At 40.2% G+C, this 12,376-nt stretch overlaps 3 protein-coding genes and 1 long non-coding RNA gene across 6 annotated transcripts in view; 2 read left to right on the top strand and 2 right to left on the bottom strand.

Moving 5' to 3' along the window:
- LOC135415348 (uncharacterized) overlaps window positions 1-1,849 on the bottom strand; it is a 22,747-nt gene extending 20,898 nt beyond the window's left edge. The window contains exons 1-2 of the long non-coding RNA XR_010431095.1: window positions 1,551-1,849; window positions 429-520 (exon numbers count right to left, since the gene is read on the bottom strand). This is a non-coding gene — a long non-coding RNA (uncharacterized LOC135415348). The remainder of the gene's footprint in view (window positions 1-428; window positions 521-1,550) is intronic.
- The window catches only part of SLC5A12 (solute carrier family 5 member 12), a 17,203-nt gene extending 10,428 nt beyond the window's left edge, over window positions 1-6,775 (top strand). Inside the window, exons 10-15 of one of the 2 annotated variants that reach the window (XM_064656957.1) lie at window positions 443-510; window positions 871-957; window positions 1,581-1,759; window positions 1,929-2,032; window positions 2,268-2,389; window positions 6,330-6,775. In XM_064656957.1, coding sequence (XP_064513027.1) covers window positions 443-510; window positions 871-957; window positions 1,581-1,759; window positions 1,929-2,032; window positions 2,268-2,389; window positions 6,330-6,362 — 593 coding nt within the window. In that variant the 3' untranslated portion in view covers window positions 6,363-6,775. Of the gene's footprint in view, window positions 1-442; window positions 511-870; window positions 958-1,580; window positions 1,760-1,928; window positions 2,033-2,267; window positions 2,390-3,112; window positions 3,509-6,329 lie in introns of those variants that run through there. The other variant, XM_064656956.1, reaches the window with a different exon arrangement.
- LOC135416638 (uncharacterized) overlaps window positions 1-12,376 on the top strand; it is a 414,600-nt gene that overhangs the window by 172,902 nt on the left and 229,322 nt on the right.
- Window positions 4,772-12,376, bottom strand: part of ANO3 (anoctamin 3) — a 157,380-nt gene continuing 149,775 nt past the window's right edge. For all 3 annotated transcript variants that reach the window (XM_064656952.1, XM_064656954.1, XM_064656953.1), the window contains exon 27: window positions 4,772-12,376. In XM_064656952.1, the coding sequence (XP_064513022.1) occupies window positions 12,194-12,376 (183 nt within the window). In that variant the 3' untranslated portion in view covers window positions 4,772-12,193.

The following is a 12,376-nucleotide window of genomic DNA, read 5'->3' as shown; positions in this document are numbered from 1 at the left end:
TTCACTCTGTACCTAGAATTTTTACCAAGGTGTGCTAGACCATTTTAGTTGGCTTTACTTGAGAGTTCTGCCTACCACAAAGTTAAAATTGGTGTCAAAGGAAGAAAACCATCATTTCTCAACTCATTACTAGATTATTTTAAAAGTGATATTTAAAGGCAATAGAAATATTTCTACATGAGGCATAACTCCTAAATTAATTTCATTGCCATTGCTCTGTTTTGTAAGAAAAATCAATCAGCCAAAAACCCAACAAGACTTCACACAAGACACTGCTGGGTGCTTAATGGTCCACTCTAAACATCAAACCCAAAGTGCAAATTCCCCCAATGCTGCCTGGGGACACTACTAATTCAGACACTACTAATTCAGACACTACTGAATTAGAAACTGTCCCCACTATTGTCCAGCACTGAGAACCTCATTACCTGATCTTTTCCAGGTGTTTTATACGGCGTCCTGTGCACTTCCATGGCTGCAGCAGCGTCGCTGATGGGAGGAGTCGTGCAGGTATTTCTTGCTTCAGAAATGCAATGAACAGAACAGGAGAGAACAGAAATGCAGTGAACTGAACAAATAATGCTGCCAGCTCTGAAGGCTGCTACATTACCTAAACCGTTTCAGTGGACCCTCTGATAAGAGGAATAACTAGGAAAAAAAGAAAAAGATCATAAATCCCCTAACTCCTTCATAATTTTGTCACTGCTAGGAAATGCTACTGAGTGTGATTCTCTTTAACTGTGCCTTGAAATCACTGCTTATCCCTTCTCCTTCACCATTTTCCCACTCAAAATTACAGATAGAAATCAGAACTGTGCATGCTCTGCTCAGCTGCTGCCCTGAACTCCCCTCTCTTCTCTGCACCCACAGGCTTCCCTCTCCATCCACGGGATGTGTGGGGGGCCCATGCTGGGATTATTTACACTGGGAATTGTGTTTCCTTGTGCTAACTGGAAGGTAAGGTTAAAAAAAATCCTGATCTAAAAGAAAATCTCTTGGTGTTGTTTGGTTAAAACTCCATCTTGAAAATTGTTTGGGTTTTTAATCTGGGCTGCTCTTCAGATTTAGAGCCTGAGGATCTAAGATCTGTTTAGTTGTGCCTTTTCCCTGTCTGAATTTATCTTTTTCAATTTAAGTCTACTCAGCTGTGGAATAATTGGTGATTAGATCCACATGAGGGAGTTTTTTTAATTATTTTTGGTTTTAAGTTTCACTAAGAAGAAAAAAAATATTCAGCACTCACCTCAGCCTTGGGACACAAAGAATTGTGTCAGTTGCTCTGCCTTTGCTATCTCACTCAAAACACAACATGAACTCATTCCATAGTGCCCCATCAGCACTCCCATCACGGTTACCAGAAGTAAAACTAAAATCTGTATCACAGCTCTGATCACAGTTTTGCTTCAACTTTTATACCTAGAGGGCATTAAACCTCCACATTTTGTTCCTTGGTCAAGAGAACAGAATTTATTTACACTGACACAGATTAAACCACCATCACCTACTCCTGCCTAACTCATGTTCACAGAAAAGCACTTTTGGCGAATCACCTTTAACAGCATCTTTCTACACTTGCCAAGGGTGCTCTTGGAGGCCTCTTAGCTGGGATCACCTTGGCTTTTTGGGCTGGTACTGGCTCTTTCATTTACCCTGCACCACCAACGAAGTCCATCCCTCTGCAACTGTTGACCCTCAACTGCACGCTGGCGAACGGCACCGCGTCGCTGACGACAGCAGCTCCCACGGCAGCTCCAGAGAGGTATAGCTACCACCTAAGCCTGCATTTTGGCACAGAGTACAGCCCCAGCAGGGAGCAGGCTGGGCACGCAGAGTAACTGCAGTATGAGCTGCATTTTGCTGGCACAGCCAGGAGACAACTTAAATACACTCGTTGCCTGTCACGAGCTGCTTTTGTCACCTCTTCACAGGCCTTTGCTGGCAGACACCTGGTACTCCCTGTCCTACCTGTACTTCAGTGCCATTGGCTGCCTGGGATGTGCCATCATAGGGTTGTTGATAAGCTACATAACAGGTGGGTGTTCTATATAAACATATAAATATATATATTTATATAAAACAAATATGCTTTTGCACAAGAATCTGACTCAGCTGTTAAAAAAGCTTTTAAAAATCCGGCCTGTGAGACACAGACCCAGGAGGAGAGGGCAGCAGGCTCTGATCCTGCTCCCCCACCTCACAGTCTGAGGCTCCCAAGGCTCATACCTAACTATAGACTCATGTATCATTATTTATTTATTTATTTTCAGGACCTACTAAAGGAGAAGATATCCCACCAGTGTTAATTAAGCCAGTCTGCAACCTGCTTTTCTTTTGGTCTGAAAGACTCAAAACTCTCCTCTGGTGTGGCGTGCAGCACGACAGCCTGGAGGTGAGTACCTGAACCAACCAGCTCAGCCCTGCTGTGGCCCGGGAGCAGCAGGAACACGTGCAGGTACCTACACGAGGGCATGTGCTAAGCAGAGAACCAAACAGCTCCCAGCAATCGCTTTTGAACTTACAAAAAGGGTGCTGCTTAGGCACTGCAGACTGGAAATGAGATCAGCCAAAGCCTGGTCAGTAATAAGTTACTTATTTTTCCTGTTTGCATCACACATGGGGACCCAGGTTCTCCAGAGACAAACAGCCCATGAAATGGGGTCTGACCTCCCTCTCCCTGCCCTCCCTGCTCCAGCAGCCAAGCGGGGACAAAACCGCACTTTAAACCATAGAGAGGAGTTCACCAAGCTATCACCTCCTCCGAGCACAGAGGGGAAGACTTAAGCACTTATATGACTTCTTGTTGCTGCCAGCTCCACCTTCGGAGCCTCTGGGGCTTCTCCTCTCCAGAGCAGCACCAAAGAGTAGCAACCAGGTAGGGCTCCAACCATCAGCACCTGGGCTGCTCCTTCCCATCTTCACCTCCTCCTCCTCCGCAGCAACAGCACTGGCTGTTCTTCAGGTGTCTCGAGTCTTTGTAGCTCGTTAAAAAGGCATACAGAACGAATATCTTGTCTTCTTGCACTGTTCTAACAATTTTCCTTCAATCAAAGGGAAAAAAAAGCAGTGAATACAGGCTTCAAACTACAGGGGCATTTTCTTTCTTTTTTTTCAGATTGACTTTGAGAAAAAACTGCCTAAAGTTACTGCAAATAAAGCCTTCAAGAATAGTATCAACAAAGAAACCCATTGCCAGATCTCTGGTTACAATCCCGAGGAAAAATCCTACACAAATATGAGCAGAGAATCTCGCCTCTAGAAGGCGAGGGACAGGGGACATTTAACCCAACTTTAGTTCTCCAGCTTCAGAAATTACGAACTTTTTTTATTGCATTTACTGGCTTGTAGGTGACCAAGAGGGAACAATTGCTCTCTAGAGCAATAAAGGCCAGATTTTTATTTATTAATTTCTTGGCAGACCTGGGAAATGATCGGATAATGGGATTTTGGAAGTGCTGCTGTTTTGGAAGAAACGTTTAATAAATCTGGTTGTGGGAGCTCCCTCCTTGAAGCAGCTGCACTACATCTATATCACATGCTCTGTTCAGTAACCTTTCATTGAGGGCAAATGTGCAAAGGTGAATTTGAGATAAAATAAGACTTTGGAGAAAGTTTCTGAAGTCTCTCACTAAGGTGAGACTGTGAATTGCCCTCTGATGGAGGGAGAGGAGGGGGGTCAGGTTAATCCTATTCCCAGGTATCACAGAAAGCCTCCTCACACATCATTTACATCTCATGGCCACACACACATGATTGACTAGGTTGTATTAAGAAAGCCTAACTATCATGCATAAGGGCATAAAATAATTCCTGAGTAGAAGTGTTTCCAAACACCAATATGAAGCTATATAGTCAGATGGAGGAGGATAAAACCCTCTCTACTGGTAGCTGGAGGATATCTGATTCGACGACCTGTAACTGTGAAGATAACAAAGTCTGCTCTGAATACTTAAGGCACTTGCTCAGTGCAGTATTATTATGTTCTGCATGCATTTCACAAGTTTAGCAACATTGGATTCACTACAGACTTAGTATATTTTCAAGTTGTTTGCCACAAAAGAGAATCTTAATTCTTCCATTTATTGTCAAAAACCGTGATTTATGTCGGCTAGAATTTCATTCTCTCCAAATGCTGTTGAAGAAATATCATGAAAAATTTTTCTTCATATTTACAAATTAGTTTTGTTTCGGCTAAAGCTGCTCATTAAGCCCAAGTGTTTTCTGTATTTGTAATGGAGCCAGGCACAGGGTTTAATAAGTCCAACATGTGCACTTACAAATGATGGCTAGAATTGTTAACCAGTAGTTCATTATTCAGTCTTTTAGCAAGATTTAAGAATAAGTCCTAGCAAGACTGGAATTCAGAGAAATTACCATTCTGATCAAGTATTCATGTCAGTATTTTTTACAGTTATCTTCTCATTTCCTTTATATCCTGAGCCACTGACCCTTCCAGGGAAGAGCTAGCCTGTCCACTTTGGTTGAAAAACTGAGAATTAGAACAGGTAAATTCTAAAGGAGCTTAAATTTAAGAACTTGTTAGTCACTGGTGAAAGCAGGAGATCATAGATGGCTAAAAATTTGAAAACTGATTCTATCTGTGCCTTGAGATCAAAGTAATTGAGTATTTAATTGCTATAAGTGCCCGAGCCAACCCTGAAATTACTTCCTTGCAATAGTATGGTTTGAAGGCTCATTAGCACTCATAATTTTTAAGTATACGATTTTTTTTAAATTAACTTTGAATATTTGGAATAATAAAGATCAAAGCCGCTTTCAAAGATATCCAAGTTTATTACTGAAAAAAATGCAATATTCAAATGTGTATGATACAGTAAGTAGTTGCATTTGTACATGTAAACCTTGATAAAGTAAACAGCATCTCAAAGACAAACTTATGCCAAAAGTGTCTTACAGTAGTTAATCAGATCTACAACTTTTTCCTCAGTGAATTCTTTTAGTTCTGGGGTACATACTGGCTTGTAAAAGTGATATTAAAAAGAAACCGAAAGCTGACACGCCAGAGGAACTTCAAGGTTTTGCACAGAAAAGTGAATTTGTCTGAAACGCTCTATGGTACTGTAAACTTATTTTAAATATTCCTTACAAAGTGTGGATTTACGAATAGAAAAAATAGCTGAAATTTTATTTTTACTCCTTACTTAGAAATGAAGTTGTATTTAAATATTACATAAATTTCAAATATATACACATTTTAAGAAATCTTGTACGATCATGATATTGCAAGTTAGCCAGGACTATCAGAGTAAAAAATGACTGAACTATCTTATTCAGTTAGATTTTACATGAGATTATTTCCAAGAACTGAAATTTCACTGATACTACTCTAGGTAAAAATTAGAGCCAACAGTTTGGAAGATTTTTCAATACAAAACTCTGAGTCATTTAAATAGAACACAAAATAAAAATGTGATCTGAATTTTTTCCATTATTAACAGAAAAATTGTCATGTTCTCAGCAGTTAGAATCTCATTATCTTTAGACTCTATTGAGTTTAATCCTGATTTCTCACCCAGTAGCATTCTACTAAGTAGCTCAAGTCAATTAGAATGCAAACTACAAAGAACATCTAACATTACAGAGGTTATATCAAGAAGTTAGAATGAGCCAACAGAACCAAAACAAGGTAACTTCCAGTGCAGTGAGGAGGGAATACACCATTAGCATTTCAAGACTAAACCGAAGTCCTGGATTTAAAAAGATCCCATATAACATGGAATAGCAAAGTGATTTCTCCACAGTTTCTTGTTGTGCCATTAGAACTTTGTGCTGTTGTGGTAACATTGTGCTATCATGGTTATGCCAAAATCATGTCAATCCAAATTTCTGGCAAATGTGATTGCAGTGGCAATATCAGACAAACATTGTCAATATTAGGCTGTTCTATAAATTTAAAAATTATAAGATTGTGGCGAGTATTTAGGATTGTGCGTGCGTGTGTGTAGGAAGGGACACAGGGAGAACCAAGTGTGGTGCTTGGGGAAGGGACTGAAAGGACAGATCCAGAAACAGTTACACCTGCAGGCACCTCGTGCTGCCCAGCACTGCTTCGTCCAACGCGTACTGATTTGTGAGAAGCACCAGACAAACTAGTACTTGTGCACTTCCCGCTTTGGCTTCTCAGTAAAGAACATCCAAAACCAGCCCGTAAATAAATCTGCAGTCACAGAATTGCCCTGGAAATTGGACTGTCAGACAGAAGGCAGCGTGTAATAAATCACCGAGGGTAAGTAAAGAATGAGCCAGAGGAGAAAAGGAGAAAGATCAGGAGGGCTGACCCAACACTCCATGCTCAAATCCTTGTTTTTCAGAGCCTGTTGCAATTCTGGAGCAAAACCTGCTGAAGTGAAGATGATCCCTTTGCTTCCTCTGCCTATCCTCAGCCTGCCTCCACATGCTGGTTGTTGTATTTTACCCCAGAAGAACATGGGCATTGCAAGCATAAGGTTGAGTATGAACACACTTAAGGAACTTTTTAAGCTGCTAAATTTTCCACTACAGGAACTTAAGTTTGCAATTCACTTAAACACTTTCAAAAAGTGTCACCGTATGCATTTTAGGTAGACAAAATATGCTTCGCAACAAAATAAAAGGTCTGCCTAGATGTGGAGTTCTGTTTGAATTCTAGTGTTAGCCTTAACACCAAATAAACACTATTATGAAAGGCTGGCCTTATATTTGTTTCAACCTTTGCCCCAAAATAAGCAACATCAGCACTTTATGAGGACTACAAAAAAATAAAATTATTCTGGAAGTACTACTGTGTTGTAAGTGATTGCTGATACCACTATTTTTATCTCTGTCCCTTTTCTTAATAGAAACTTAATAGAAAATGTGATTTTTATTTTATTTTCCATTATCTTTATTGCATTCATAGGTAGCTGTTTCTATAAAGTGAGTTTTATTGGTATGGCAATTGCCCATTCAATTTATGGACATGGATGGGCTTCAATTAACCAAAATGAGATGATGCTTCGAAATATGCATGTGCTAATTTGTCTCTTAATGAACTGTGGCATAATGCAAAAGATTACAAAGTCCCACAGTGCCATGTAGGGCTTTGCAGGTAACTCCACTGGATCCCATGGCTCCAGAAATTCTCTCTGGTAACACTCCCAATTGGAGTCTGCAGTGGAAGAAGATGCAGCAAGGAAACAGCAGATGTGCACTGTGTACATTATTAGACTGATCATCTTAATGGCACATTAAGAATAAAGTATCACAAAAATTCTTGCCTTTCACCCTAAAACTGTGTTTCCCAAGATATTTTTCCTTCTGCAGAGCTTTCTATGAAGGAAACTTCTGGAAATTTATAAATTTTTGCATTAAGGTATTTACCTATTAACCTATTTTCACTAGTGTCTCTAGGTATTTTCCTTTTGAGCTTTCCATAGGACACAATTGAGCCAAACTGTTTCTCAGAACCCATTTTATGACAAGTCGTTGTTGGAAAAGGACATAGCTACAGCTGATGTGTATTTTGTAGCAAGAAACACATGGACTTTCTAAGAAACATGTAACAAAAACCCCCTTAACCTCCATCACCACTACTGAAACTTTAGCCTTGTCATCATCAATACTAACTTCAATGTTCATCGAAATTTTCCCTATAAATCCTTTAGCAAAAAGGGGTAGGAAAGAAAGATAACAGAAATAGCCATTGAATCATAGAATCATCAGGGTTGGAAAAGACCTCCAAGATCATCAAGTTCTAATTTTTGACCGACCATCACCACCACAACTAAACCACAGCACGAAGTGCCATGTCCCGTTGTTTCTTGAACACTTCCAGGGATGGGGACTTAACCACCTCCCTGGGTAGCCCATTCCAATGCTTTCAATGAAAAAATTCTTCCTGATGTCCAACCTGAACCTCCTCTGGTGCAGCCTGAGGCTATGTCATCTCTCCTGTCACCAGTTAACTGGAGAAGAGGCCAAACCTCGTTTTCCTACAACATCTTTTCGGGGAGTTGTAGAGAGTGATAAGGTCTATCCTGAGCCTTCTCTTCTCCACACTAAACAGCCCCAGCTCCCTCAGCTGCTCCTCATATGACTTAATCTCTAAACCCTTCACCAGCCTAGTTGCCCTTCTCTGGACCTGCTCCAGCCCCTCAATGTCCTTCCTGAACTGAGGGGCCCAGAGCTGGACACAGAACTCCAGGGGTGGCCTCACCAGCGCTGAGTACAGGGGGACAATCACTTCCCTGGTCCTGCTGGCCACACTATCCCTGATAAAGGCCAGGATTCCCCTGGCCTTCCTGGCCACACTGCTGGCTCACGTTCAGCTGCTGTTGACCAGCACCCCCAGGTCCTTTTTCAGCCACTCTGTCCCCAGCCTGTAGCACTGCAGGGGGTTGTTGTGACCCAAGTGCTGGACTCGGCACTTTGCTGTGTTGAACCTCATACAGTTGGCCTTGGCCCATCGATCCAGTCTGTCCAGATCCCTCTGCAGAGCCTTCCTACCCTCCACCACATCAACAGTCCCACCCAACTTAGTGTTGTCTGCAGACTTACTGCAAGTGCACTTGATTCCTTTGTCCACTGATAAAGGTATTAAACAGGACTGGCCCCAACACTGAGCCCTGGGGAGCCCCTCCAGTGACCAGCCAACAACTGGATGCAACACCACTCCCTGGGCACGGCCATCCAGCCACTTTTTAACCCAGCAAAGACTGCACCTGATCAAGCCATGGGCTGCCAGCTTCTCCAGGAGAGTGCTGAAGTAGACAGTTTCAAAGGCTTTGCTGAAGGCTTTGATGAGTTTTACCTTGTTTCCAAACACTAGTACTCCATCAGGATGCTCAACCACTGTGCTGTGTGAGCCTGGGCTCAACATTCAGGCTCACAACTGTTAGCACTCAGTTGTGAATGCTGAGCTCTTACTGCCTCCCTCTACACGGAGACAGACTTTGAGCTATTATTAGGATGGCTAATGAAACAGAATTCTTATTTTCCCTTTTTTTTATTCACCAAAATTCAGATCTCACATATTAAGCGCAAATTTAGAATAAAAAGTCATAAGAAATGAGATGTGTATCACGTATCTGGACTTTTTGCCATTTCTGAAATGGAAATTTCTTTTGTCTGAACGAAGACGCAGAATTTGGTTAGGAATAATTAAGACATTTTGACTAATCCTTTATACATAAAAATATCTAGTTGCTCATGCAGTCTCTCCAAGGGTGCATGCATAGAGCAAAGTTGTCACAGATTAGATCTGCAACGATCTAAAGCATCTTTGCACAAATTGAGGTTCTAAAGCTTTGTCAGATTTCACAAATGCAGCCTACATGCAGTCTAGTCATACCAGTCATTTGTTTGAAAAGACAATATTTAGAATATGAAAAGATCATTCACCATTCAAAAAATACATTATTCCTGAGGACAGTGTGTGCCTTATACTTTAGGAAAATAACGTGCAGTCAATGAAAACAGTATACTAAATGAAGTCTAGCAAAAAGGTTTCTCAGCTTAAGCAAATGGCTAGATAGTGGCAAGACTTTTACACATTGCTGACATCCTCCAAAAGAAAAGGACACACAGAGTGTTTCTCCAAACTTCTTGTGCTTTTCCAGTGCATAAAATGCACCATGTCAGATCTACATACTTGCCTTTAGTAGACTCCTATATACCAGTGTTGAAAATAATTAATAGCATATATATTTAAATCTCAAATACAAAAAGATTTTCTTTTTTACATGTTTTTTTTTAAGTCCAATTGGAATTTGCCTATTGGCAAATTGGAATTTGGCAATTGGAATTGGCACTATTGACAGGTGCCAGAAACAGGAAAGTACAAAATAATCAATATTTCTGATTTTTGCCTGATTTTACCCTATATCTTTATCCCTTGGGCCAGCCAAGGCATTTTGTTTTTAGAGAAAACATTAAAAAGAGCTCATCTGTGACCCTATGAAGAACTGAAGTACGATCACTATGTGGCACAGAAACAAAAACTCTGACACAGGGTTAATGCTGTCAAACTGTGCTTGATAATCCACAGAATGAAACAGAGAGACAATCCATCAAATCAAATGCTGTGATTCTGTAAGCACCGAGGAGAGTGCACTCATTTTTTTCTGATAATGACTCCTGAGGAATTTAACACATAATCCAGAATATGAATAAACAAAACAGCCTTTCCAAAACATGGGAAACGGAGCCCTTCATCACAGAATGAGTGAGTAATATATCTGATTGGAACAGATCTTCAAATTTCTTTCCTCCTGTTATGCAATACTGTAGGTACTCCTATAGTTGCCTTGTCTGGTCACAGAGAGCAGGAATTAACTAAGAAATCTCATTAATATGGTGAAACAATTAAAGAACTTTAAAGTCTGATGCTAGGTCCTCTGGATAAAATAGATTCTATTTACCCACTCTGATGGGTCTTGATTCTTGAAATTAATTTTATTAGAATAAAATAAAATTATTGTGCTAATAGATGCAAGTGAATATTGGAATCACACTTTTTAGTTCAATAGGGTATTGTAAATAGTAAAAATTCAGGTCTTTTCATATCTGTCAGCAGTGATTTTGCTGCAACTTTATCCCTAAAAATAATGTTAAAATTTGCAGCCTTTATAGTTACTGTGCTTTGTGACCCTTTGTTTTTTTAAAATTTTCTCATCCAATACAGAGAAACATTATTTAAAATTGTACAAGAGAAATATAAGATTGTAACTCTGGGTCTCCACACCCTTCTCTGCAAGGCATCCCTGCAAACTTGTTTAAACTGTTTAAGTGCTTTCCCCTATTATGAAATGCTAGTAATAGACAATTTCATCACCAAAATTTGACTATAACCACAAACAACACTGCAGTATGCTGTTTGCACATAAAAACTGAAATTTGATTCTTACATGAACATCTACTTTTTATAGTGATTTTATGCAAAAAGCCCCCCCAAACTGTAAGAAGGCATAGTAATAATAATAATAATAGTAATAATAATAATAATAAAAGTAACCACTGTATGTGTATGCATTTATGTACAATCTGTATATATATTTGCCTGTATCTATCTCCCATGTTTTGATATATTTAGGCCAATAAAAGAAGTGTATGTTACTGGAACATTTACTACTACAGTAAGAAGAGCATTGTTATAAACTGTTTCTCCTTCCCTGAACAAGCAAGTCACGATGTTATACTGTACATCTGATATATATCTGCAGAAGCTTGCATACTATAAAAAAGTTAATTGTATTTTGAAGACTAAGTAATTTGCACAGCATGGGAATTTTTCAAGTTAGCATTTTGTGAAGTCATGGAATCATTGCCCAGACAGGCCAAAAGGAACAGTAACACAGATACCTGCATGCTACATCAGAGCAGGAAAATGACAGTTCTTTCATCCTGGAAGCGTGTGGAGGTGGCCTTTCCACACACACAGGTGGAAAGACAACTCAACAGCTGTGTCATTTTCAAACAGAGCTGCAACGTGGGCAATGTGATGCATTCTGCTAGTGCTGCTGTTTTCTTTTTGAATTTGGAATTTTTGGTTTGCAACTAGAAGGATAAATTAATGACACTGATGTGCAAATCTTAAACTGCATAGTATATATATTAAGCAGCCACAGACCCCTTTTTTTAGGGTAGGACCACATCCACAATCTCAGCAAGAGACTAGGACAAACCTGACAAAACAGTAAGCCTGAAAGATCAAGTTATGGCCACAAAGGCAACAATTGCTCTTTTCTTTAGAGGCATTACAGATGGAACTGAGCAATCAGAAGCTGTAGAAGTAGTGGATATCATATAAGTTGGTTTTAGTCATGCCCTTACTCTTTAAGTTCACAGGTAATTTTTTTGTTTTCATTGCGCTGGTAATTCACAATTTCATTATGCTGAAGGTTCATGCTGTACCTTCACGAACAGCATGAACGTTCCTGGCCTTTTTTTCAAACCAGTGTCCAAGCTTTTAGGCTGACTGCACGTTCCTGAGTGCCAGTTCTCCTCGGAGCTCACCACGGACCAGATACAGGTAAGGCTTTTCATTGCCATCGTTGGAAACATTTGTTTGCCAGTGCCCACCAAAGTCTGCAACTGCACTGCCCAGCAAGAACATATGTACACCACGAGAGGATCTCACACGCCGACGCCCGACTCTGACTTCGTTTTGTAACCGCACTCTTCCATTTCAAACAGTGTTTTTGTTGCAGCACAGTAGTGACTAAGGCCATTCATGGTGATACTGTTTCCCGTTCTTTTTCCTTTCTCTTTGCAAATGCTCCAGTTCAGCCTCATACATCATTTCCTGGACTAAGTATTTCTCTCTCCTCATTCTGTCGCACAAGTCTTTGGGCATGTCTGGAATCAGGTAGGCAATGAAGGACTTTATTCCAAAAACAAGGTG

The sequence above is a fragment of the Pseudopipra pipra genome, chromosome 6 (genome assembly GCF_036250125.1).
Source record: "Pseudopipra pipra isolate bDixPip1 chromosome 6, bDixPip1.hap1, whole genome shotgun sequence".
In the NCBI taxonomy this organism is placed as follows: domain Eukaryota; kingdom Metazoa; phylum Chordata; class Aves; order Passeriformes; family Pipridae; genus Pseudopipra; species Pseudopipra pipra.
This window is presented reverse-complemented; position numbering and strand designations above follow the sequence as displayed.